This window comes from Gopherus evgoodei, chromosome 4 (genome assembly GCF_007399415.2).
Source record: "Gopherus evgoodei ecotype Sinaloan lineage chromosome 4, rGopEvg1_v1.p, whole genome shotgun sequence".
Taxonomy (NCBI): Eukaryota; Metazoa; Chordata; order Testudines; family Testudinidae; genus Gopherus; species Gopherus evgoodei.
Genome location: NC_044325.1, coordinates 153,415,542 through 153,441,811, shown reverse-complemented (window position 1 = coordinate 153,441,811; position 26,270 = coordinate 153,415,542). Strand labels below are relative to the sequence as shown.

The window sequence follows — 26,270 nt, the reverse complement described above, 5'->3', positions numbered from 1 at the left end:
CCAGTGAGATGGAGGATGACCCCGGGATCCATTTACACCCGGAGGGGAGGTAGTAGCCCAGGGACAGCTGACTGTAGTCCGGCTGCATTGCTGCCTGAATCCAGGTCAGCATATTGTGGCTGGATTCCCTGCTGACCCAGTAGCAGAACACTCCACCACTGTCAGTGCCCTGGGCTGGGACCCGATGGAGTAGGGTGGGCCCAGGTCCCCCTATCCCCCTGCTGGGAACCCCACCACTGGGTGGCCACCTCTCAACCTTAAGCCAGGAGGCCTGCATTTATCTGACTATCGGGCAGAGCCAGGATGTCAAAGCTCTTAGACTGATTACTGCTCTGCCTTGCCTGAGGGCCAGAGACCTTAGACATTTTGGTTCCCTGCCTTGCCTGAGGGCCAGGGCTCCCAGACTATTGACTGTTCCATCCTGCTTGAGGGCCAGAGACTGGCAGCTCACGACCCCCCATGTAATAACCTTGTGATCCCCTGAGGAGTCCCGACCCCCAGTTTGAGAGCCCCTGCTCTAAACCTTTAATCATTTTTGTTCCTCTTCTCTGGACTCTCGCCAATTTGTCCACATCTTTTCTGAAATGTGGTGCGCAGAAGTGGACACAATACTCCGTCTGAGGCCTAAATCCGCACAGAGTACAGTGGAAGAATGGGAACGGTTTTCCAATCAGTTTTGCACCCACCTTATAGTTGTTCCATCTAGGCTGTATTTCCCTAGTTTGTTTATGAGATGGTCAGGCGAGACAATATCAAAAGTCTTACTAAAGTCAAGATATACCACATCTACTGCTTCCCCCCATCCACAAGGCTTGTTACCCTGTCAAAGAAAGCTCTTGGGCTGGTTTGACATGATTTGTTCTTGACAAATCCATGCTGACTTTTACTTATCACCTTATTATCTTCTAGATGTCTGCAAATTGATTGTTTAATTATTTGCTCCATTATCTTTCTGAGTACTGAAGTTAAGCTGACTGGTCTGTAATTCCCAGGGTTGTCCTTACTTCCCTTTTGTATAGACTGGCACTACATTTGCCCTTTTCCAGTCCATGAACTTATTTAATTCTTTTCTGAACCCAGTTATACTTTTGGCCTTCACAACATCCCCTCGCAAGGAGTTCCACAGGTTGACTGTGTGTCGTGTGAAGAAATACTTCCTTATGTTTGTTTTAAACCTGCTGCTTATTCATTTCATCAGCTGACCCCTGGTTCTTGTGTTATGTGAAGGAGTAAATAACACTTCCCCATTTGCTTTCTCTACACCATTCATGATTTTATAGACCTCTAGCATATCCCCCCTTCCTTGTTTCTTTTCTAAGCTGAACAGTCCCAGTCTTTTAAAATTCTCCTCAAATGGAAGCTGTTTCCTCCCCCTAATAGTTTTTGTTGCCCTTCTCTATACCTTTTCCAATTCTAACTCATCTTTTTTGAAATGGGGTGACCAGAACTGTATGCAGAGTTCAAGGTGCCGGTGTACCATGTATTTATATAATATTATGATATTTTCTTTTTATTCTCTCTCTCTTTCTGAATGGTTCCTAACATTCTGTTAGCTTTTTTGACTGCCACTGCACACTGAGTGGATGTTTTCAGAAAATTTTCCATGATGACATCAAGATCTTTCTTGAGTGATGACAGCTAATTTAGATCCCATCATTTTGTATGCACAGTTGGGATTATGTTTTCCATTGTGCATTACTTTGCACTTATCTACTTTGAATTTCATCTGCCACTTTGTTGCCCAGTCACCCAATTTAGTGAGATCCTGGGACACTTTGTACCTCAGAGAAGCATCCACCCGCCCATTCACCACTGTCATATAATTAAGATATGTTTCCTACAAAGGATTCTTTGTGAGATATCATTTTATCATTGTTGAACATGAATATCCTGTTGGATTATATGTGCTATTATTGTATGGGAAGTTATGAAGTTTTGACTATGCCTGTGTTACTGAAATATATTGTGAGGTTGGGAACACCCACAACCAGAGTAGCAAGACATGCTAATGGCTCATTAAAGGGAATCCACTCTCCCAAAGGCCAACTCAGAAGACTTCTCAGACCAATCTCCCTAGTTCAAAGTCTTTCTCTGCCAGATGGTCTTCCAGGCGTTGAGATCTCAGAAGAGCAAGATCTCTTAATAAAGTGATTTTTTTTGTTACACAAATACAGTTGTAGTAAGATGAGGCCCTGAAACATAAACTCTTGTGTCAGAGGCCTAGTCTGAGGTCTGAAGCCTGAACCAAAGTACTTCCAGGCATTGCTAAGCAAAAGCTGGGCTGTGAGCCAGAGGCAGGCCTCACTCACAGAGGTAGCAAGAAGAGGAACTTGTGCCCAGATGACATCAGGACACTTCACAGACATAACAAGGAACAGGCAAGTGCATCTTAAAGACAGGACAGCATGGTGGATAGATCTGTTTGTCTGAAACAACATGATCCAAGGAGAGACAGCACCCTAATGAGCCAAGAGGCTGTACCTCAATACGTCAGTAGGGATGAATAATCTGCCCTGTAACTGTATAAAAGTAGGTCCCGGAGTGCGCATCTTTGGGCAGCCTAGGAGGCAATGGGAAGTCCCGCCACTGAGCTGTGTCCATTGCCGGAGGCACATATTCATAGTATGTCCTGTAGAGTCTATAGGAAACTATTACTCTGCTTCGTTTGACAATAAACCTGGCTCGGGTTCCTTCGTACCTTACTAGAGTCTGTGGTCTTTGGGGGCTCTCTTGGGGTTTGCTGTGTCAGCTACCTGCGCAGAGGGAACACGCACACAGCTGACTGTTATCATCATCGAACAAGAGCAGAACACCACAGTGGTAGCTACTGATAACAACAGTTTAAGTTGCCTGACAGCCCAGACAATGGCATAGATCTCTTTTTCAATGACAGCATAATTTTAGTCAGTGGGTGTGTGAGGGTAACTATGGGAGACGTTGTGAGCTGTTCAGACACGATGATCATGGGGCCACGGATGCAACTTTCATGAGATTTGCAAAACTATGTCCCCTCTCCGCTCTAGTCATTAATTGCTGGAGTTCGGCTAACACACAGTTCTACTCAGTCTCGTAACCCTCTGACTTTTCATAGAATCATAGACTATCAGGGTTGGAAGGGACCTCAGGAGGTATCTAGTCCAACTCCCTGCTCAAAGCAGGACCAATCCCCAACTAAATCGTCCCAGCCAGGGCTTTGTCAAGCCTGACCTTAAAAACCTCTAAGGAAGAAGATTCCACCACCTCCCTAGGTAACCCATTCCAGTGCTTTACCACCCTCCTAGTGAAATAGTGTTTCCTAATATCCAACCTAAACCTCCCCCACTGCAACTTGAGACCATTTCTCCTTGTTCTCTCATCTGGTACCACTGAGAACAGTCTAGATCCATCCTCTTTGGGACCCCCTTTCAGGTAGTTGAAAGCAGCTATCAAATCCCCCCTCATTCTTCTCTTCTGCAGACTAAACAATCCCAGTTCTCTCAGCCTCTGCTCATAAGTCATGTCTTCCAGACCCCTAATCATTTTTGTTGCCCTCTAATGGACTTTCCAATTTTTCCACATGCTTCTTGTAGTGTGGGTCCCAAAACTGGACACAGTACTCCCGATGAGGCCTCACCAATGTCACTCACTTTCTCTAGCTCATCTGCACTTTGCAGAGCCCTTTGCATGTCCCGCTCAGCTGCCCTTTGTCTGAGACGGGCAGCTGCTTATGTTTTCTTTTATCATCACAAACAGCTTTGGTCAGAGAGCACAAAGGGGAGGGAAGTGCCACGACCACAACCGCAATGCTGCAGACGTGCAGCATCCAGGGTTTGGAAATGGCCGCATACATGCACCAGGTCTGCCTTTCTCGAGGGCAGAGGAAAAGGAAGTTTAAATATAGAGATTAGCCCCCGGTGTTTGTAAGAAACGAGCAAGAGCTGGTGAGAGATAGAGACCAACGGGGAGAGAAATTGAGGCTGCTACAAAAGGGGTACCAGATATAAACTCTGTTTCTACTAGAAACAGTGTCCGCTCCTGCCAAGCCTCACCTCAGAGGTAGCTGCATCTCAGTACCAGGCATGGGGTCCCTGTATAAACAGCCCCTCTACCCCACTCCAGAGGTGGTTGCATCTCAGCACCAGGCGAGGGATCCCTATGAAACAGCTGGAGATCTCAGTTCTAGATGATAAATCCCTGTATGAACAGCCCCCACACCCCGCCCCAGAGGTGGCTGCATCTCAGTGCCAGGCAAGGATCCCTGTATAAACAGACCTCATGCCGCACCCCAGAGGTAGTAGCAGCAGGTGGCAATTTTAAGGCAAAAGATCTAGTGCAGAGGCGGCCAGAGTGAGAAATGTAGAAATAGACATGGGAATGCAGAGAGTTCAGAATTTAGTGAGTCATCCTGCTTTATAACATCCCCTATTATAATCTGGAACCCAGCCTGGGCCTCATGCACCCCACTGTCCCCAGAGCCAAATCAGCACAGCAAGGGAGAAAGGGATGTAGTAAAACCACAGATGGAGTTTTATGAAAAGAGGATTCGGCTCTTTCATATCCTCATGCCTGTCAACAAAGCACATTCCAGGCTGTGCATTTATACAGGGACCCTCTGCCCAGTGCTGAGATGCAGCTGTTTCTAGGGTATGCACAAGGGCTGTTTATACAGAGATCCTTCAGCCAGCACTGAAATGCAGCTGCCTCCGGGAGGGGGCACAGGAATCCCCCACCCAGTGCTGAGATACAACTGGCTCAATTCAATTATTCTTTGTTGATACACCAAGCTATACAATGGCTACCAAAGGGTAAAAAGGCAGAGATAAATTCAAGAGTTGTGTTGTGTTTTTTGTGTGTCTGTGTGTGTGTGTGTGTGTGTTCTGGACACTTGTGTGTGAGTCCTGTCCCCTCACAAGGGCGGATCTCTCTCTCCCTTCGCAAGGCATCAATATCGATTCTCTTTCCTCTGCACTCAGCTGTCTCCTCCGAAGTGCCCACAAACCTCCCGGGACACCGCTCCCAGCAGTCAACCCACCTCCAGCTTCCCAGGATGCACCCCTTGCGTCTGCTCATTTACCTGGGCACAGGTGAGTTGCCAGCCAGTGAGATGGGGGAAAACTGGGGCCCTGCATACACCTGCTCATTGCCTAACCTTCAGGAAGGGGAATGGAAGCAGCTGGGCTCTCAGGACACCTGGGTTCTGTCCCCAGCTCTGGGAGAGGAGTGGGGATACAGCGGAGGGCTCGGAATCAATCCCGCAGCCAGGAGGGGCTGGCCCCTCAGCCCCCACCAGTGGCCCCTTCTCAATGGGGAAAACTAACGTGGCTGTTTGATCCCTGCAGTGCTGGCCCCAAGCTGTGGATTCAGCGTGGATGTGGAAGGACCTGTCACCTTCCAGGAGGCAGCCAGGGGGTTTGGGCAGAGCGTGGTGCAGTTCGGGAATGCCAGCGCCGGAGGGTAAGGGCTGAGCGTAGGCTCAGGGACCTACAGTTACGTACCTTATATCCACCTCTGAGGGGCCCATCTGGCTGCGCTGCCTGGGCCCCACTACACAGGGGTGATGGGGTGTCCCCTAAGAAACTCTCTGCTCTCTCCCCACAGGCTGCTCGTTGGGGCCCCGCTGCAAACAGGAGATGTGAATGAAACTGGCAAAGTCTACAAGTGTGACCCAGACTCCAAACATTGCCAGGAGATCCCCATCCAGAGTAGGGGCACCCTGTGCTGTGGGGTCCAGTGGGTTAGCACATGGGGTCTGGGAGCTAAGATGCCTGCGTTCCATCCCCAGGTCTGGGAGTGGAGTAGGGTCTAGCAGGGGAGGCTGGGAATCAGGACTCCTGGGTTCTCATTTCCATGCAACAATTTGCCATCACTTCCCCATGAGGGGGCAGGAGGGTGCACGAGGGAGAGGGGGTGTGAAATGACTCAGAGATGTGCTGGACTAAACATACAATGACAAGGTTTCTCACCCTGGTGTTGGCATGTTTCTCCTCTCAGGGCCCCCTGATGCCGTGAACATGTCCCTCGGTTTGTCTCTGGCTGCCCAGGGCTCCAATCTTCTGGTGGGTACCACCCCTTGGGATGGGGAAGTGGCTCAGTCTGTGGGTTGTACCCAGGGGGTTGGGTGAGTCTCTGACCCTGTCCCCCAGAATTCCATGGGATTCTCCACCCCCCAGCAATGGGAGCGGGATGAAATGTCAGCACCGTGACACCGTAGGGCTTGACCAACTGTGCACCCACCACACGCCAGGTGGGTGATGTTACCACAGGACCTGAATGTCTGTGAGCTGCTGTCACCAGGAGGCTCACGGCTGGGTGACACCGGCGGGGGGGATGGGCTGATATCACAGGAGTGGGTGATCTTCCCACAACAAGAGCTCTGTGCGCTGATGGCAAGTAGAGGGTGGTCACCGGATGATGTCACCATGGAATACATGGAGGGATGATTGACAATGCGTGTGTAGGCTGGTGCTAACCACTAGAATGACTGGGCCATGGCCTTGTGCAGAAGATGGTAACTAGATAACAACGGTGTGACTTTGGAGAGGGTGTGATGTTTGTCTGGGAGATGGTGGGACCCAAAACTGTGCACTGAAACAGCAGGGAGGAGGATAACATTGCCATGGAGATAGTGACTGAGACGTGATGTTGTGAGGGATGGGGGTAACTGGGTGACATTGCGTATGGGGACAATGACTGTGCGATGACATTGTGAAAGGTCGGGGTAATTGGGTGATGTCACTCTGAGGACAGTGACTGGGCATGGCTATAGCAGGGAGCGTGGTAACTAGGTGATGTCCCCCTGTCCTCTCTCTGGGAGACAGGTGCTGGGTCCTGGGATCCTGTTTGCCCCATGGGGATCCCTGCCCTGGCAGGGCCTTTCCCTGCATATCCATGAGGGGAGCAGACTCCCCTCACCCCCAGCACTCTCCTCAGGGGGCACCTACTGAGCCCGTCCCTCTCTCGTGCCCCAGGCGTGCGGCCCCACGGTGCACCAGGCCTGCGGGGAGAACATGTACATCAAGGGCTACTGCTTCCTCCTGGACCAGAGCCTCCGGCAGCTCCAGCGCATCCCAGACACCCTGGCAGGTGAGGAGGGGCAGCCCTGGGAGCGGCACCAAGGAGCCACCCACGGGGGCGGGAAAAATTGGGCTATGTGGGCCCTTTGATCTGACCTATCTCTTTCCACTGAGTTTTCTCCATGTTGGTGGAGTTGAGTTGAGTTTCTTTCCTGTGCCTCTCAGAGTGCCCCAGAGGTGCCACAGACATAGCGCTCCTCATCGACGGCTCGAGCAGCATCCAACGTGTGGACTTTGAAAAGATGAAGAAGTTTCTCTCTGAGATCATGAAGCGTTTCCGCAGCATCGACACGCAGGTAACAGACAGAGACTGAACCCTGACTATGTACCCTGCCCCCCACAGTCAGTGCTGATCCCAATGCCCCAGTGCGGCACTAGGGGGCACAGTGTTGCAGGGAGCAGCAATGGATTTTGCATCCAAAGCCAGGAAAAAATTCCTGCAGAACCAGCTACATCCTGGTCGCTTGCCTCAGCCGTTAACTGAGTCTGATTCCTGCTTTTCTTACCCTCCACCCTTGGGGTTGTTTTCCTCTCTTCTCCCCTGTCTCCTGCAGTTCGCCCTCATGCAGTACTCGCACAGATTTACAGAGCACTTCGACTTCTCACAGTACAGGGAGAGCAGCGACCCCGATAGCCTCCTCAAGTCGGTCTTACAGCTCAGGGGAGTGACGCACACGGCCAGCGCCATCCAGAAAGTGGTGTAGGTATTGCCCTCCTCCCCGTGCTGACTCCACAGGGAATGGACTGCAAGGACATGGGAGCTAAGGGGCAGGGACTCAGGACTCCTGGGGTCTATCCCCAGCTGTGGGAGGGGAGTGGGCACTAGTACCTTAAAGCAGGGGGAGGAGGGACTTGGAGACAGGACACAAGAATTCTATTGCCAGCTCTGACCCTCTGTTGCTGTGTGACTTCAAGTAAGTCATATCCCCACCCTGTGGCTCAGTTTCCCTGTCAGTAAAATGGGGACATGACAGTGACCTCCTTTCTAAAGGACTTTGAGATCTGCAATGTCAAAGCAGTGGATGAGCACTGGGTGTTGTTACATATCAATAACCCTCCTATGAATTCCCCACCCCCCACTTTTCCAGGCAGGAGCTATTCATCTCTGGGAGAGGCGCTCGGGATGAGGCCACCAAGATTCTCATTGTGATCACAGATGGGGAGAAATCTGAAGACCCGCTTTCTTATTCAGATGCCATCCCTGAGGCTCAGAGAGCTGGAATCATCCGCTACGCAATTGGGGTGAGCCACGGCTGTGTGGAGAACTAGTCGGGATCTGAGCCCATGTTCACGTTCCCATCAGATGAGGGAAAAGAACTGACCTGGGGTTGTAACTGGGTTGATGTGTGACATTGTAGGAGAGCTGGAGCTTCTCTGTTGTTCAGGTTGAACAGAGCTTTCTAGTTACAGGTCAGGTTTTCTGACTGCCCTACGGTCCACGTGCTGACTCAGATTGTTTTTGAAATGTGTTATGCCTCATGGGGACGCGGGTTAGGGTTAGTGGTCCAAATGTAGGGTCACTTGAACAAGGGATTCCTGACATACAGCCCCCCGTTAAACAGCAAAGTCATCAGTTCTTTTTTGCACACACCAGAAACTCAACAAGGGGCTCTGAACTTCCCCAAACGGATCTCAGTCACTTGAGGTTTATCTCTGCTAGTGCACGGCATCCACTGCCCCTCTGGGGAAGACGTGTGCAAAAGATTATTAATCTTAGACACTGGATGCCTAGAATGGCACACGCCAAACTGCTGAGCCAAAGAGATTGAAATGAGCATCCAGATGCAGGGCTCAAGGTGACAGCAGGTTGCCATTCACTGTGAATTGGTCCTGGGCCCTGTGGGTTTGATCCCTATTATTGGCTAATGTTCCTTGCATTCTGCAGTGTCTCCTTTTGGATTTTTTTGCCCCGAGATCAAAATTTCCAGCTGAAGAACCATATCTGAAAGTGCTCTAAAAGCCACATGAATGCTCTGAATTTGCATGAGAGGTGGGGCAAAGGAATCAGCGTTGATTAAACAGACGGCCGATGAAAGACAGTAAAGGAAAATGTAATTGTGTCTCCTGAACAATGGAACTGAGTGTGGATAATAGAAGCTGGGTTATTCCATCAACTTCCTTAGTGGAGAGTTAAGGTTTCCCAGGGCTGCTTCCTGCCCTTCCCGAACGTGGAGAGCGGCTGCACTTAGGCCTCTGAAATCCATGAAATACAGTTAAGACAAACACGCTCACAACCTTAACTCTGCCCTCTTTGAGCCACACCCCAGCACCCCAGGAACATACACAGGCCCTTACAGATGCTTCAGAGCTCTGGGCACAGAGCACATGAGCACTAGGGGGCCCGGCCCATCACCTTCCCTTTGCCAAGGCAACACTCGGGTTTAGAGTCATAGGTGCCCAGGCCAGAAGGGAATTTTGCAATCATCTAGTCTGAGCTCCTGTGTAGCACAGGCCAGAGAACTGCCCAAAATAATCCCTGCTGGAACCAGAGCAGATCTCTTACAAAACTAGCCAGTCCTGAGATAAAAATTGTCAGAGATGGAGAATCCACCACGGCCTGTGGTGAGCTGTTCCAATGGTTATTTCCCCTCTTGGTTAAACCAGACACCATCTTTCCCAACCGAATGGGTGTAAATTCCACTTCCAGCCATTGGATCTTGTTTGACCTTTGTCTGCTGCTTCTGTCGGGCCCAGCGACCGGGAGGTGCCTGACTCCACCGCTGAACTGACTGCACACAACCCGCCCAGACCACCACGGTGGTCCAAGCCCTTCACCACTGGCCCTGAGGCGTAGCCCAGAGACAGTGCAGCACTCACCCCTCACTACACCCTGGAGATTGAGTCGTACAGGGCCCAGAGCACTGACAATCCCCATGGCAAGGAGACCCCTGTCCCCACTGCTGATACAACTGACACAACTCGGTGCGGAAATGAGGCAGGCTCCATAACTCCAGGCACGAAGACACCTCTCCTCACGTCACAGTGACACGTCACTGTGCCAGGCTGCTCCAGCGACACCCCCCCCGCCCCTACTCACCAGAGTGGCACATAGCGCTGGCTGAGCCCTGCCTCTCAAGAGCCCAGCAGGGCTCGGGGTGGGTGGATGTTGGTCCAGGGCTCTCGGCTGTGAGCTGACCTTGATGCCCTGGCCTCCCCTGTACCTCCCTCTACTCCATTAAGGTCGGCGAGGCCTTCTCCAGCGCTGCTGCCCAAGAGGAGCTCCAGGAGATCGCCTCTAAGCCCAGCAACGAGCACGTCTTCCGAGTGGACAATTTCGACGCCCTCCAGAGCATCCAGAGCCAGCTGCAGGAGAAAATCTTTGCCATTGAAGGTACCAGAGCTGGGGGAGGGGCTGCATGGCCCTGGGGCTCTAGAAATGGGTTTTCAAAGGCGAGATGGGATGGGGAGCAGCTCGGAAACTAGAGCTCACATAGGCCCCAAATAGTTTCTCTTTCCCCATCCAACATGTATCCATTAATCTATCTCCCTAAATGCCCCTGATGCCTTTCTCATCTGGGGTCCCCGGGCAGGGGACTGGCTGGCTCAAGGGGTTGAGGAATGGGATACGGGGCCTTCTCTCTAGGGGACGCTGGGTCCAGTCCAGCCTCGAGGTGGGGAGAAGGGCTGGCTCAGGGCGTGGGACATGGGGCCTTTACCGTCTGTGATGGGCTCTCCCGTGTCTGTCTGTCTGTCTCTGCCCCCAGGCACCCAGTCCCAGAGCGGCAGCTCCTTCCAGCTGGAGATGTCTCAGGAAGGCTTCAGCTCCCTGCTGTCCCCTGTGAGTGACGCCTGGCCCTGGGGCATGTCCCACGCTGCCGTGCGCTGGGGCCCTGACAGTGCTTTCAAGCTAAGAACGAGCTGGTTGGCCTAGTGCTTGCAGGGGAGACAACTCTTTACTAACGCGGAGCAGTGCAGGGGGCACCCTCCCCTCCCACTCAGGGTGGGGACTAGGGGGGCTCTATGCTGCAGCTGGGGCCAGTAGAGGCCCAGTAGGGGGTGCTCACTCCCCTGGCCATCAGCACTGACCCCAGTGTCCCAGCACGTTGCTAGGGGGCGCTGTGCTGCAGGTTCTGGCCTCGTCTAGTAATTATATTCTGCGCTGTCTGTTTCCTGTAATCAGTCCCCTTTGCCGTGTGTGTCGGTTTAGGACGGGCCTGTGCTGGGAGCGGTGGGAGCCTATGCCTGGTCCGGTGGAATATACCTGTATGGGAGTGGCGGGGCGCCGAGCTTCATCAACGTATCCAGAACCTCCACTGACATGAATGATGCTTACCTCGGTAAGAACAAACACACAGACCTTCCCTTACCTGTTTCAACAGCCCTCACACCCCACCCCAGAGGTGGCTGCATCTCAGTTCTGGGAAAGTTCTGTGCAGCACTGTTGTACGGCTGTTTCCCATCTCACCTCCCCACGTCTCTCTCTTCCTTTGAGGTTATTCGTCTCAGGTCATCACAGCCAATGGGCAGAGCAGCTACGTGGTCGGGGCCCCTCGCTATCAACACACTGGCAAAGTCATCCTGTTCAGCCAAGATACCAAGGGCAGGGAATGGACACCCAGATCGGAGCTGTCAGGAGAACAGGTATGGGGAGTGTTACAGGTAATATGGAGTGTGGGGGTGACAGAGAGGGCTGGAGGAAGCCTGTAAGATTTTGACATTGTGTAATATTTGTGTTTGGATCAGGGACGGGCAAACTTTTTGGCCTGAGGGCCGCATCGGTTTTTGGAAATTGTATGGAGGGGCGGTTAGAGGAGGGGGTCATGGCCTGGCCCCCACTCCCTATCTGCCCCCCAGGGATTCCTGTCCCATCCAATCCCCTGTTCCCTGACGGCCCCCCCAGGACTCCTGACCCATCCACCTCCCCCCCACTCTCTGTCCCATGTGTGAAATGGTCAACTGACCGCTTAGAGTAAGACAGCAGTGTACCATGCCCTGCCCTTGATAAGGAGCTTCTACTGCAAAAAATTTAGGCACCAAGTCAGGTTAGGCACCTATAGGGGTTAGCAGCACCAGTCAGAGGTTTTGTGGATCACAGTGTCACCTAAGTCTGGGGGTTAGGCACATAAACACCTTTGTGGATCTGGGCCAGAGAGACTCGGGCAAAGAAAAAAAACGTTGCTAGTGATATTAACAGTGTCTGAAAAGGATCACTAACAAAGTGAATTTCTCCAAGATCTGTCTATACGTTCCAGCTGAACAGAATTTATAACAGTGGCTCAGTCAGTGAATAAACTTTACTCGTGCTAGCACAACCTCTAAAAAGAATTGCACCACAACTAGCACTCAGCATCTCTCCAATATCTAACTGCCTAAATATTCAAGAACATTTACAGTGATAGCGCCACCTGCTGTGCAGCGGGAGGGTGAGTCTAAGGATGGAATGAGTGTTGGGACTGAATCCTTAGTCCTATAGGGTGAGAAGGGTCCCAGCGGGAGAAGAAGGAGGAAGTGACTAAATTCAAGGGGTGATTTATCTGCCTCTCCAGATTGGCTCGTATTTTGGGGGTACACTGTGCGCTGTGGACCTCGACAGAGATGGGAACACAGACCTGGTTCTAATCGGAGCCCCCATGTACTATACACGTCTGAATGGAGGACGGGTCTATAACTGCCCGATTAAGTGGCCGGTAAGAAAGAGGATGGATCCGGGGGAAGATGGATGGCCTGGGGTGGTTCTTTGTCTGGACTGCCATGGGGTTGTGATGTTGGGACAATTAGCATGACAGTAGTAGGCACAGTGCTCCAGGAAGCAGGGTGGGGGGATCATGAGAGGACACTCTTCCCTGCCAGTCAGTGCTGGCTCCAGTGCCCCAGAGCGGCACCAAGGGGCGCTGTGCAGCAGAGAGAGGGAAAGGGGGTCAGTAGGGGGCACTCTCATGCTGGCTTTCCCCACATGTTTCTTTGGATGGGGCCTGCAGAGGATGACACTGATCTGCACCGAGACATTGCAAGGAGAGACGGAGCAGGCATTGGGGCGCTTTGGGGCCAGCATGTCTGAAATCGGGGACATCAGTGGGGACGGACAGACGGATGTGGCCATCGGGGCCCCAATGGAGAACAACAATCGTGGAGCCTTGTACATTTTCCATGGGGGAAAGGGAGGCTTCAGTCCCCAGTACAGACAGGTGAGCCCAGCTCCTGCGCAGAGGGGTCATCACAGATCCTGAAAGAGACATCATGGGGCCCCACAGCCCCCTAGTGCCTATTAGCCTGTAGCTACCGCATCCCCATCCCTCACCCTCTGCTGCCTCCTAGTGCCCATTATACAGCACAGCTGCCCCTTCCCCACCCCTCACCCTCCACTGCCCCCTCGTGCCCATTATACAGTACAGCTGCCCCTTCCCCACCCCCACCCTCTGCTGCCCCCAGTGCCCATTATACAGTACAGCCGCCCCTTCCCCACCCCTTACCCTCCACTGCCGCCTAGTGCCCATTATACAGTACAGCCGCCCTTTCCTCACCCCTCATCCTCTGCTGCCCCCAGTGCCCATTATACAGTACAGCCGCCCCTTCCTCACACCTCACCCTCCACTGCCCCTAGTGCCCATTATACAGTACAGCCGCCCCTTCCCCACCCCTCACCCTCCACTGCCCCCTAGTGCCCATTATACAGTACAGCCGCCCCTTCCCCACCCCCACCCTCTGCTGCCCCCTAGTGCCCTTTATACAGTACAGGTGCCCCTTCCTCACACCTCACCCGCTGCAGCCCCCAATGCCAATTATACAGCACAGCCGCCCCTTCCCCACCCCTCACCTTCCACTGCCCCCTAGTGCCCATTATACAGTACAGCCGCCCCTTCCCCACCCCTCACCTCTTCTGCCCCATAGTGCCCATTATACAGTACAGCTGCCCCTTCCCCACCCCTTGCTCTCTGCTGCCACCTAGTGCCCATTTTACAGTACAGCTGCCCCTTCCCCACCCCTCACCTCTGCTGCCCCCTCGTGCCCATTATACAGCAAAGCCACCCCTTCCCCACCCCTCACCTCTGCTGCCCCCTAGTGCCCATTATACAGTATAGCTGCCCCTTCCCCACCCCCACCCTCTGCTGCCCCCAGTGCCCATTATACAGTACAGCCGCCCCTTCCCCACCCCTCACCCTCCACTGCCCCCTAGTGCCCATTATACAGTACAGCCGCCCCTTCCCCACCCCCACCCTCTGCTGCCCCCTAGTGCCCTTTATACAGTACAGGTGCCCCTTCCCCACACCTCACTCGCTGCTGCCCCCAATGCCAATTATACAGCACAGCCGCCCCTTCCCCACCCCTCACCTTCAACTGCCCCCTAGTGCCCATTATACAGTACAGCCGCCCCTTCCCCACCCCTCACCCTCTGCCGCCCCCTAGTGCCCATTATACAGTATAGCCACTCCTTCCCCACCCTTCACCCTCTGCTGCCCCCTAGTGCCCATTGTACAGCACAGCCGCCCCTTCCCCACCCCTCACCCTCCACTGCCCCCTAGTGCCCATTATACAGTACAGCCGCCCCTTCCCCACCCCTCACCCTCTGCTGCCCCCTAGTGCCCATTATACAGCACAGCCACCCCTTCCCCACCCCTCACCCTCCGCTGCCCCCTCGTGCCCATTATACAGCACAGCCACCCCTTCCCCACCCCTCACCTCTTCTGCCCCCTAGTGCCCATTATACAGTACAGCCGCCCCTTCCCCACCCCTCACCCTCTGCTGCCCCCTAGTGCCCATTATACAGTACAGCCGCCCCTTCCCCACCCCTCACTCTCTGCTGCCCCCTAGTGCCCATTTTACAGTACAGCTGCCCCTTCCCCACCCCTCACCTCTGCTGCCCCCTAGTGCCATTATACAGCACAGCTGCCCCTTCCCCACCCCTCACCCTCCACTGCCCCCTAGTGCCCATTATACAGTACAGCCGCCCCTTCCCCAGCCCTCACCCTCCGCTGCCCCCTCGTGCCCATTATACAGCACAGCCACCCCTTCCCCACCCTCACCTCTGCTGCCCCCTAGTGCCCATTATACAGTACAGCTGCCCCTTCCCCACCCCTCGCTCTCTGCTGCCCCCTAGTGCCCATTTTACAGTACAGCCGCCCCTTCCCCACCCCTCACCCTCCACTGCCCCCTAGTGCCCATTATACAGCATAGCCGCCCCTTCCCCACCCCTCACCTTCTGCCGCCTACTAGTGCCCATTATACAGTACAGCCGCCCCTTCCCCACCCTTCACCCTCTGCTGCCCCCTAGTGCCCATTGCACAGCACAGCTGCCCCTTCCCCACCCCCCACCCTCCACTGCCCCCTCGTGCCTATTATACAGCACAGCCGCCCCTTCCCCCCCACCCTCTGCTGCCCCCTAGTGCCCATTATACAGCATAGCCGCCCCTTCCCCACCCCTCACCCTCCACTGCCCCCTAGTGCCCATTATACAGTACAGCCGCCCCTTCCCCACCCCTCACCCTCTGCTGCCCCCTAGTGCCCATTATACAGTACAGCTGCCCCTTCCCCACCCCTCACCTCTGCTGCCCCCTAGTGCCCATTATACAGTACAGCCGCCCCTTCCCCACCCCTCACCCTCCGCTGCCCCCTAGTGCCCTTTATACAGTACAGCCGCCCCTTCCCCACCCTTCACCCTCTGCTGCCCCCTAGTGCCCATTATACAGCACAGCCGCCCCTTCCCCACCCCTCACCCTCCACTGCCCCCTAGTGCCCATTACACAGTACAGCCGCCCCTTCCCCACCCCTCACCCTCTGCTGCCCCCTAGTGCCCATTATACAGTACAGCTGCCCCTTCCCCACCCCTCACCTCTGCTGCCCCCTAGTGCCCATTCTACAGTACAGCCGCCCCTTCCCCACCCCTCACCCTCCGCTGCCCCCTAGTGCCCTTTATACAGTACAGCCGCCCCTTCCCCACACCTCACCCGCTGCTGCCCCCAATGCCAATTATACAGCACAGCCGCCCCTTCCCCACCCCTCACCTTCCACTGCCCCCTAGTGCCCATTATACAGTACAGCCGCCCCTTCCCCACCCCTCACCCTCTGCCGCCCCCTAGTGCCCATTATACAGTATAGCCACTCCTTCCCCACCCTTCACCCTCTGCTGCCCCCTAGTGCCCATTGTACAGCACAGCCGCCCCTTCCCCACCCCCACCCTCCACTGCCCCCTCGTGCCCATTATACAGCACAGCCACCCCTTCCCCACCCCTCACCTCTTCTGCCCCCTAGTGCCCATTATACAGTACAGCTGCCCCTTCCCCACCCCTCGCTCTCTGCTGCCACCTAGTGCCCATTTTACAGTACAGCTGCCCCTTCCCCATCCCTCACCTCTGCTGCCCCCTCGTGCCCATTATACAGCACAGCCACCCCTTCCCCACCCCTCACCTCTGCTGCCCCCTAGTGCCCATTATACAGTACAGCTGCCCCTTCCCCACCCCTCACCTCTGCTGCCCCCTAGTGCCCATTATACAGTACAGCTGCCCCTTCCCCACCCCCACCCTCTGCTGCCCCCAGTGCCCATTATACAGTACAGCCGCCCCTTCCCCACCCCTCACCCTCCACTGCCCCCTAGTGCCCATTATACAGTACAGCCGCCCCTTCCCCACCCCCACCCTCTGCTGCCCCCTAGTGCCCTTTATACAGTACAGGTGCCCCTTCCCCACACCTCACCCGCTGCTGCCCCCAATGCCAATTATACAGCACAGCCGCCCCTTCCCCACCCCTCACCTTCCACTGCCCCCTAGTGCCCATTATACAGTACAGCCGCCCCTTCCCCACCCCTCACCCTCTGCCGCCCCCTAGTGCCCATTATACAGTATAGCCACTCCTTCCCCACCCCTCACCCTCCACTGCCCCCTAGTGCCCATTATACAGTACAGCCGCCCCTTCCCCACCCCTCACCCTCTGCTGCCCCCTAGTGCCCATTATACAGCACAGCCACCCCTTCCCCACCCCTCACCCTCCGCTGCCCCCTCGTGCCCATTATACAGCACAGCCACCCCTTCCCCACCCCTCACCTCTTCTGCCCCCTAGTGCCCATTATACAGTATAGCTGCCCCTTCCCCACCCCTCGCTCTCTGCTGCCACCTAGTGCCCATTTTACAGTACAGCTGCCCCTTCCCCACCCCTCACCTCTGCTGCCCCCTCGTGCCCATTATACAGCACAGCCACCCCTTCCCCACCCCTCACCTCTGCTGCCCCCTAGTGCCCATTATACAGTATAGCTGCCCCTTCCCCACCCCTCACCTCTGCTGCCCCCTAGTGCCCATTATACAGTACAGCTGCCCCTTCCCCACCCCCACCCTCTGCTGCCCCCAGTGCCCATTATACAGTACAGCCGCCCCTTCCCCACCCCTCACCCTCCACTGCCCCCTAGTGCCCATTATACAGTACAGCCGCCCCTTCCCCACCCCCACCCTCTGCTGCCCCCTAGTGCCCTTTATACAGTACAGGTGCCCCTTCCCCACACCTCACCCGCTGCTGCCCCCAATGCCAATTATACAGCACAGCCGCCCCTTCCCCACCCCTCACCTTCCACTGCCCCCTAGTGCCCATTATACAGTACAGCCGCCCCTTCCCCACCCCTCACCCTCTGCCGCCCCCTAGTGCCCATTATACAGTATAGCCACTCCTTCCCCACCCTTCACCCTCTGCTGCCCCCTAGTGCCCATTGTACAGCACAGCCGCCCCTTCCCCACCCCTCACCCTCCACTGCCCCCTAGTGCCCATTATACAGTACAGCCGCCCCTTCCCCACCCCTCACCCTCTGCTGCCCCCTAGTGCCCATTATACAGCACAGCCACCCCTTCCCCACCCCTCACCCTCCGCTGCCCCCTCGTGCCCATTATACAGCACAGCCACCCCTTCCCCACCCCTCACCTCTTCTGCCCCCTAGTGCCCATTATACAGTACAGCCGCCCCTTCCCCACCCCTCACCCTCTGCTGCCCCCTAGTGCCCATTATACAGTACAGCCGCCCCTTCCCCACCCCTCGCTCTCTGCTGCCCCCTAGTGCCCATTTTACAGTACAGCTGCCCCTTCCCCACCCCTCACCTCTGCTGCCCCCTAGTGCCCATTATACAGCACAGCTGCCCCTTCCCCACCCCTCACCCTCCACTGCCCCCTAGTGCCCATTATACAGTACAGCCGCCCCTTCCCCAGCCCTCACCCTCCGCTGCCCCCTCGTGCCCATTATACAGCACAGCCACCCCTTCCCCACCCCTCACCTCTGCTGCCCCCTAGTGCCCATTATACAGTACAGCTGCCCCTTCCCCACCCCTCGCTCTCTGCTGCCCCCTAGTGCCCATTTTACAGTACAGCCGCCCCTTCCCCACCCCTCACCCTCCACTGCCCCCTAGTGCCCATTATACAGTATAGCCGCCCCTTCCCCACCCCTCACCTTCTGCCGCCCACTAGTGCCCATTATACAGTACAGCCGCCCCTTCCCCACCCTTCACCCTCTGCTGCCCCCTAGTGCCCATTGTACAGCACAGCTGCCCCTTCCCCACCCCCCACCCTCCACTGCCCCCTCGTGCCTATTATACAGCACAGCCGCCCCTTCCCCCCCACCCTCTGCTGCCCCCTAGTGCCCATTATACAGCATAGCCGCCCCTTCCCCACCCCTCACCCTCCACTGCCCCCTAGTGCCCATTATACAGTACAGCCGCCCCTTCCCCACCCCTCACCCTCTGCTGCCCCCTAGTGCCCATTATACAGTACAGCTGCCCCTTCCCCACCCCTCACCTCTGCTGCCCCCTAGTGCCCATTATACAGTACAGCCGCCCCTTCCCCACCCCTCACCCTCCGCTGCCTCTTAGTGCCCTTTATACAGTACAGCCGCCCCTTCCCCACCCTTCACCCTCTGCTGCCCCCTAGTGCCCATTATACAGCACAGCCGCCCCTTCCCCACCCCTCACCCTCCACTGCCCCCTAGTGCCCATTATACAGTACAGCCGCCCCTTCCCCACCCCTCACCCTCTGCTGCCCCCTAGTGCCCATTATACAGTACAGCTGCCCCTTCCCCACCCCTCACCTCTGCTGCCCCCTAGTGCCCATTATACAGTACAGCCGCCCCTTCCCCACCCCTCACCCTCCGCTGCCCCCTAGTGCCCTTTATACAGTACAGCCGCCCCTTCCCCACCCTTCACCCTCTGCTGCCCCCTAGTGCCCATTATACAGCACAGCCGCCCCTTCCCCACCCCTTACTGCTCTCTCTGCCCCACAGCGCATAGAGGGGTCGCTGTTTCCCAGCAGGCTGCACTACTTCGGCCAGGCCGTCAGTGGCGGGACAGACCTGACGGGGGATGGACTCCCAGACATTGCGGTGGGAGCACAAGGGCAGATCCTCCTGCTGAAGTGAGTTACTCTGTGTTGTTGCACTGCTCCATGTGGCAGTCACAGACTGTGTGTGTGTGCGTGTGTGTGTGACTGCTGCCCCCTGCTGGAGAATGGCACAATGACAGCTCTGCTGCTCCCTTCTTCTACCTCCCAGCATCTCCTCTAGCAGAGCTGCATGTCCATAACCAGGGCAGGCGCTTCCATTAGGTGACTTTTGGTGGTCGCCTAGGGTGCCAGGATGCGGGGGGGCGGCAAAGAAGGACCTTCTGCTGATGTGCTGCGAAAAACAGCAGCAGGCAATTGAGCAGCTCAATGAACGCCGCTGTCGCCTGGGGCATTTCTGCAGAGGGCCCTTCTTCAGCGGCACGATAGGAGTGGAACCGGAAGCTCCCGCGCACCCCATGGGGAGCGCACAAAATGCTGCCCTCCGAATTCTGCCGAGGGCGCCAGAAACTCTGGCGCCGCTCCTGTCCATAACTCATCTTCTTGGGGTGCTGTGAACACACCCAGGCTGGGTGGGAGGCTCTGGGAAGGGAGGGGTCTTGGCCCCATTTCAGGGAGCAGCTGGGTGATGGTCCTGTTCCTCCCATGGCAGGTCCCGGCCGGTGCTCAGAGTCAGGGTCTCCATCAGCTTTCAGCCCCCCACGATCCCCACCTCGGCCTTTAACTGCCAGGAGCAGGAGCAGCTCAACACGGAGGCCAGCAGGGCAGAGGTCTGCTTCACCGTCACTAAGAGCACCATGGACAGCCTAGGTCAGACCAAACTCACGCCCTGCTCCCCTCCCCCCTGAGCCAGCCAGTCCCCTACCCTGGGGTTGGATTGGAACCAGCACCCTCTAGGGGGAAAGGCCCCATGTCTCATTCCCCACCCCCCTGAGCCAGCCAGTGCCCGCTCCTAGAACTGGATTAGAGACAGTGCCCCCTAGAGGGGAAAAAAACCATAATCCATTTCCACCCCCTGAGCCAGCCAATCCCTCTGCCCTATGGCTGGATTGGAGCTGGTGCCCCCTAGAGGGGAAAGGCCCCATATTCTGTATCCTATTAATGATCCTGCTCTCACATCTCTCTGACACTCATTTCTCCTCTGTGGTAGGCAATGGGATCTCCAGCAACATCCAGTACAGCCTGTCCCTGGACCCCGGGCGGACGAAGATCCGAGCCGCCTTCGACTCCACCGGCCCCATCCTGAGCAGGGAGCTGCAGCTCGGCATTGAGAAGAAATGTGAGAAGCATCAGATAAAGTTACCTGTGAGTGTGGGGGGTCCTAACTCCTTCCACGCCTGCTGTGTCTGCCCCTCCAACCCTACCCCTTGCTCCCAAATCACCCAGAGAACAAACCTCTCTATAGATTCCACCTTTGCTCATGGGTCCCTAAGTGTCTCTCTCTGTCTCCCCAGCTCTGCCCTGAGGACACACTGACCCCCATCACCCTGCGGCTCAACTACACCCTGACCGGGGAGCCCATCGCTGCTGCCGGTCGCCTCAGACCCATCCTGAGTGAGGACTCTGCACTGGTGTCTGTAGGCTCGGTAAGGCCTCCGGGGCCAGGCAATGGTGCTTGTGACTGTCTGCAGAAGTTTTAGAATGTGTGCCTTTGGTTACAGTGCCTGTGCAGACTGTATCAATGCTTGCTCTTAACGAGTACGATTATAATGTGTGTGAGGTTTTAGAGGTTGTGTTGTTGGTGACATTGTTGATTCAGACTGTGGTGATCTTGGTGAGGTTGTTGGCTGAGATTGTAGTGATTGTGTTCATAACATTGGTTTAAACTGGACTGTAGTGGTTGTGATGGCAGTGTGAGGTGAGGTTATAGTGGTTTTGTTGTGTTTGACATTGCTGGGTTCAGACTATACTGATCTTGGTGACTGTGTGAGGCAGATTTGTAGTGGCTGTGTTGTTGATGCTGATGTTGGTACAAAATATATTTGTGGTGGTGGGGAGATTGTAGTGATGTTGGTGAGTGTTGGTTGAGGATGTTATGGCTGTGTTGTAAGTTACACTGTTAGGACTGTACTGGTAGGTGGTTGCGGTTTAGACTGTAATGTTGGCAGAAGTGTAGCCTTAGGTAGAGTGGGTGAGTTATTGTGCCAATGTTGGTTCAGATTGTGTTGATACTAATTGTGGTTGTGGTTGAGACTATAGAGGTGTTGCTGACAGCTTCGGTTGTGATTGCAGTGTGTGCCTTGTTGGTAACAGTGTTGTTTCACACTACATTATTAGTGGTGGTTGATGAGATTGTAATGGTGTTGGTTACAGTGTTGGCTGAGATGGTAGTGGTTATGATGCTGGTAACGGTGTTGCTTAACACTTTATTGGTTGTGGTGGTGATGGCAGAGTTGGTTGTGTGCTGCATAGTGTTGGCAGAGGGTGGTGCAGCTACACTGCTGGTGAGACTGTCAAATCAATATTGGATCAGGTGGTGGCTGAGGCTGTGAATGCAGTTGTGCCAGGGACAGTGTTGGGGGCAGTTATTGCTAGTGTGATGGTATATCATGGTGATGGTGTTAGTTCAGACTGTACTGGTAATGGTGGTAACAATTAAGATTGTAGGGTGAATGCCAGTGTTGACTGAGTTTTGCTCCAATTCCCTCATACCCACCATGCTCCCTGATTCCCTCCCCCCCATTCCCGGATCTCTCCCTAGCTCCCGTTTGAGAAGGACTGCGGCAGTGACAAAGTCTGCACTGATGAACTACAAATTTCCTTCAATTTCTCAGGGTAAGTCACCCCCTCTGCCTCCTCCCCCACACTCCACGGTGGGGCCCATTTACTCCATCAGGCCTCATATCATACCAGATTTCCATATGGCTTCTGAGTGGGACCCATTATAAGAAGCTCACAGAGCTGTTAAGACATTGCCCTGAGGAAGCTCACCCCTTTCTCTCCCCCTTAGCTTGAGCACCCTGGTGGTGGGGGTCACCCCTGAACTCAACACCACCGTCTCCATCCGGAACCGTGGTGAGAATTCCTACAGCACCACGGTGCAGTTCTTCTACCCGGCCGCGCTGTCCTACCGCCGGGTCCTGCTGCTCCAGGTACCACCCAGTCCCCCCAAGCACTGCAGACATGCAGGGCAGGACACAGGGAATGGATGTGAGAGATCAGCTGGTGCAGAAAGCAGGGCTCAGGAGGGGGCACTGTGCTGCAGGGAGCAGGCCAGGGGCTTGTCAGGGGGCGCTGTGCTGCAGGGGGCAGGCGGGGTCTCGACAGGGGGCACTGTGCTGCAGGGAGCCGGCCAGGGGCTTGTCAGGGGGCGCTGTGCTGCAGGGGGCAGGCAGGGGTCTCGACAGGGGGCGCTGTGCTGCAGGGGGCAGGCAGGGGTCTCGACAGGGGGCGCTGTGCTGCAGAGAGCGGGCAGGGGGCTCGGCAGGGGGTGCTGTGCTGCAGGGGGCAGGCAGGAGGCTCGGCAGGGGGTGCTGTGCTGCAGGGGGCAGGTGGGGGCTTGGCAGGGGGCACTGTGCTGCAGGGAGCGGGCGGGGGCTCGGCAGGGGGTGCTGTGCTGCAGAGAGCAGGCGGGGGGCTCAGCAGGGGGCGCTGTGCTGCAGGGGGCAGGTGGGGGCTCAGCAGGAGGGTCTGTGGCCCCATCTCTCACTGGCTCGTCCCCTGTGCTCAGTCTAACAGGAGGGCCGTGGCCGTAAAGTGCAGCTCGGCTGTGGGCTCCAAGGAACAGACTCAGAGGAACAGCACCTGCCACGTCAACCACCCCATCTTCTGGAGCGGGGCCGAGGTAGGGACGGGCCTTGGCCTTGGCCTGTGAGCTCCCCAGGGGTGAGCCCAGCTGTGGGCAGAGAGAGGAAGATCCTTGGGGTCAGCCCAGCCCGAGACAAGAGATGTGCTGGGGAAAGCGCCCGGGGAGCCCGGCGAGTCAGTGCAAACAGAGCCCTGAGGTCACTCCAGGGCTGGGGTCAGGCCCTGCTGGGGCTGCAAACCAAAGGGCAGATCTGGGGGGCTGGAAATCAGGCCTCATTAGGGCAGAGAGGGGAGGGCTGTTCCCTTCCCCTTTGGAGTCCTTAAAAGAAGCAACTCGGGGGGGGGGGGGTGAATGTGGCTCAGTAAAAGACAAAGGGGAAGGAGCCAGCGTCATTGTCATGGCTGCCCCCACGCCCATCCCCTCAGACCCAGCGTGACACCACTGGGCCTTTGTCATCCTGATCCTGAGAGGTGTCCTGCCCCTGCCCCCGCAGTCTCTGGCAGTTCCCCAGGCCCTGAGTCTCATCCCCCTCTGTTTTGCAGGCCATCTTCATCGCCACCTTCGACGTCTCCTCTGAGGCCGACCTGGGGGACAGACTGCAGATCATGGCCAATGCCAGCAGGTGAGGGGGCTCTGCAGGACCAGCGGGCAGGGTGGTGGGAGTGGTAGGGGGCAGGACAATGCAGAGGCCTGTGGTGCAGCCTCCCTGCACAATTATCTGCCTGCGTCGTCTCACATCTCTCCCCTTTGCCCTCCCCTCCCCCCAGTGACAATGGAGGCCCCATCACTGAGCACATGATTCACCGGGTGGAGCTGCCAGTCAAGTACGGCATCTTCATCATCCTCACCAGGTAGGTCAGTGCGGAGATGGAGGGGAGAGCGCCCCCTGCTGGGCCCCCTGTTCCCTGCAGCACAGCGCCCTGTAGCGCCGCACGGGGTCATAGGTGCCAGTGCTGATTGCAAGGGGTCAGCGCCCCCTACTGAGCCCTTCCCTGTAGCACAGCGCCCCCTTCTGGACATGACACCCCAGCACCACCCTCCAGCCCCATCCATCACACTCCCGTCTCTCTCATTCTTTCCATCATTTTCCTCCCCCAGCCTTGAGGAGTCGACCAAGTACGTCAACTTCTCCTCCAAGGAGGCAGGGACAAGTGTGCCAGTGACACATCGGTACGAGGTGAGGCCGGCGGTGCAGAGTGTGAGGGGGGAGATGGGACAAGAGGGGGGGAGTAAAACTGGTTGAATGGGATCTAGTGGATTAAAGCACGGATGGGTGGGCAGGGACCCAGGACTCCTGGGTTCTATCCGCAGGTCTGGCAGGGGAGTGGGGTCTGAGGGTTAGAGCGGGGGCTGGGGATCAGAGCTCCTGGGTTCTCTTCCTGCAGTGCCCTATGGAGAGTCTGTTTCTTTCAGGTCAAGAACCTGCGGCAGCGAAACGTCCCCATCTCGGTCACGTTCCAGTTCCCCGTGGAGCTGAGCGGGATCCGGGTGTGGGACGCCTCTGAGGTCGTCCCCTCCAAGGTACCTGCCTCTCCCTGCCCTTGTGTGTGTGAGATGGGCCCAGTGACGCCTTCTCTGCCCTACAGCGCCCCCTGCTGGGGCAGGCTGCTTACAGGGGAAACACACCATGTCCCCACCCCCTAAACCAACCAGTCCCCTGTCCTAGGGCCAGATTGGTGCTGGTGCCCTCCAGAGGGGAAAGGCCCCATGTCCCCATCCCGCCCCCATTTACACATTGTCTCTCCCTCCACAGCCCCAGCTGGCCCAGTGCAACAGTGAGGCTGAAACGCCTGGTTCGAAGGACTTTGTGAAGCAGATGAGTGAGCGCCCCCTGCTGGTGTGTGTAGGCTGGTGTGGATCCCAGCAGCCCCTTCCCCTCCTCACTAACACAGACAGCAAGTGGGGGGCTGGGCTGGGTGAGGGACCCCTGCTATAAACAGACCTAGAGCCTCATGGTCATGCTGGGCCCCTGCACACCCTCTGCCTCACCCAGCGATATCCTTCCACCCCCAGGACTGCTCCGTGGCCACCTGTAAGAAGATCCGGTGCAGAATCGCTTCCCTGGAAATGCAGCAGCCGCTGGAGTTTGTGATCAAAGGGAACATCAGCTTCCAGTGGGTCTCCCTGGTATGAGAGCTGCCTCTGCCTTCCAGCACAAGATGAGGGATCCCCCTGCCCCCATGTGAACAACTCCTCTTCCCCTCCCCAGAGGTGGCTGCATCTCAGTGCTGGGCAAGGGATCCCTCTGTGAACAGCCTGTAAATTACTCTGTGTCCCCCTGGGACGATGCTCCAGGCTGGTTTGTGTCATTTCTGGTCATGGAAGGTGAATTTCTCTGTTCCAGACTCAGCAGCAGAAAGTGAGTCTGGTGAGCGAGGCCCGGATTGAATACGAGGAGGAGAAATACACCCAGAAGGAGGGATTCATCCAGCGCCAGGTAGCAGAGTGACTGTGCCCGGGATAGAGAGAGCATCAGCTAGTGGTTATTGCTGGGAGCCAGGACTCCTGGGTCCTGTCCCTGCTTGGGGAGGAAGTGGGGTCCTGTGTTAGAGCAGGGGTGGATGATGGTGCCAGGACTCCTGGGTCCCCATCTCATAGCTCCTCTCCCCCAGGTGCAGACGGTGGTGGAGCGCTCCGAGGTCTATAACTACCTGCCCATCATCGTGGGCAGCAGCGTGGGGGGTCTGGTCCTGCTGGCTCTCATCACTGCCGCCCTCTACAAGGTGAGTGGGGCAGGGCCTGGACCCCTCCTCCACAACCCATCACCCTGGGGGCGGGGCTTGTGGCTTTCCCAGTTGGTGGGTGAGGGGAGAGGGAGTTTACTTTTAGGGCTCCCGGACTCCATCCCCCCACCAGGCTTGAGTCCATCTGTTTCTGTCCGGCTGGCTCTCACCGTCTCTCCACTCTGTCTCCTTCCAGTTTGGCTTCTTCAAGCGCCAGTACAAGCAGAGGATGGAGGGTGAAATGGGAGGGCCGGCCCAGAGCGATGCCGCCACTCCCCTCGACTCCCCCGAAGAATAGCCCCACCCACATCCCCTCCCCATGGGCTGCTCCAGATCCACACACCAACGTGGCAATCTGGACTTGGAACATCCCTTGAGAGCATCCATTGGAGGGCTGGGACCAGGATTCCTGGGTTCTATCCCCAGTGGTGGGAGGGGAGTTGGATCTAGTGGGTTAGAGCAGGGGGGCTGGAGCCAGGACTTAGCTGGGTTCTCTCCCAGCAGTGGGAGG

General features: G+C 56.4%; 1 protein-coding gene across 2 annotated transcripts; it reads left to right on the top strand.

Moving 5' to 3' along the window:
* On the top strand, positions 1 to 26,232 carry LOC115651386 (integrin alpha-D-like). 2 transcript variants are annotated; one of them, XM_030562311.1, is made up of 31 exons: positions 1 to 49; positions 4,953 to 5,063; positions 5,319 to 5,433; positions 5,578 to 5,681; positions 5,971 to 6,035; positions 6,948 to 7,062; positions 7,218 to 7,348; positions 7,607 to 7,752; positions 8,141 to 8,294; positions 10,233 to 10,383; positions 10,757 to 10,830; positions 11,200 to 11,329; positions 11,485 to 11,633; positions 12,539 to 12,679; positions 12,971 to 13,177; positions 19,233 to 19,363; positions 19,941 to 20,098; positions 20,439 to 20,593; positions 20,743 to 20,874; positions 21,990 to 22,063; positions 22,239 to 22,380; positions 22,959 to 23,072; positions 23,579 to 23,658; positions 23,804 to 23,887; positions 24,135 to 24,213; positions 24,450 to 24,557; positions 24,790 to 24,873; positions 25,050 to 25,163; positions 25,381 to 25,473; positions 25,649 to 25,759; positions 25,956 to 26,232. In XM_030562311.1, exons 1-31 carry the CDS (start codon positions 16 to 18, stop codon positions 26,055 to 26,057), a joined length of 3,588 nt encoding a protein of 1,195 aa, XP_030418171.1. In that variant the 5' UTR covers positions 1 to 15; the 3' UTR covers positions 26,058 to 26,232. The 2 variants fall into 2 exon arrangements, with proteins under 2 accessions (XP_030418171.1, XP_030418172.1); XM_030562312.1 differs by lacking the exon at positions 25,381 to 25,473.
* The last annotated feature ends 38 nt before the right edge of the window (positions 26,233 to 26,270 follow it).

Coding starts and splice junctions, on each gene's coding strand:
- LOC115651386 (XM_030562311.1), top strand. CDS start 16: ATGACCCCGGGATCCATTTACACCCGGAGGGGAG. Junction 7,753..8,140: donor AGCGCCATCCAGAAAGTGGT/GTAGGTATTGCC, acceptor CCACTTTTCCAG/GCAGGAGCTATTCATCTCTG. Junction 25,760..25,955: donor TCACTGCCGCCCTCTACAAG/GTGAGTGGGGCA, acceptor GTCTCCTTCCAG/TTTGGCTTCTTCAAGCGCCA.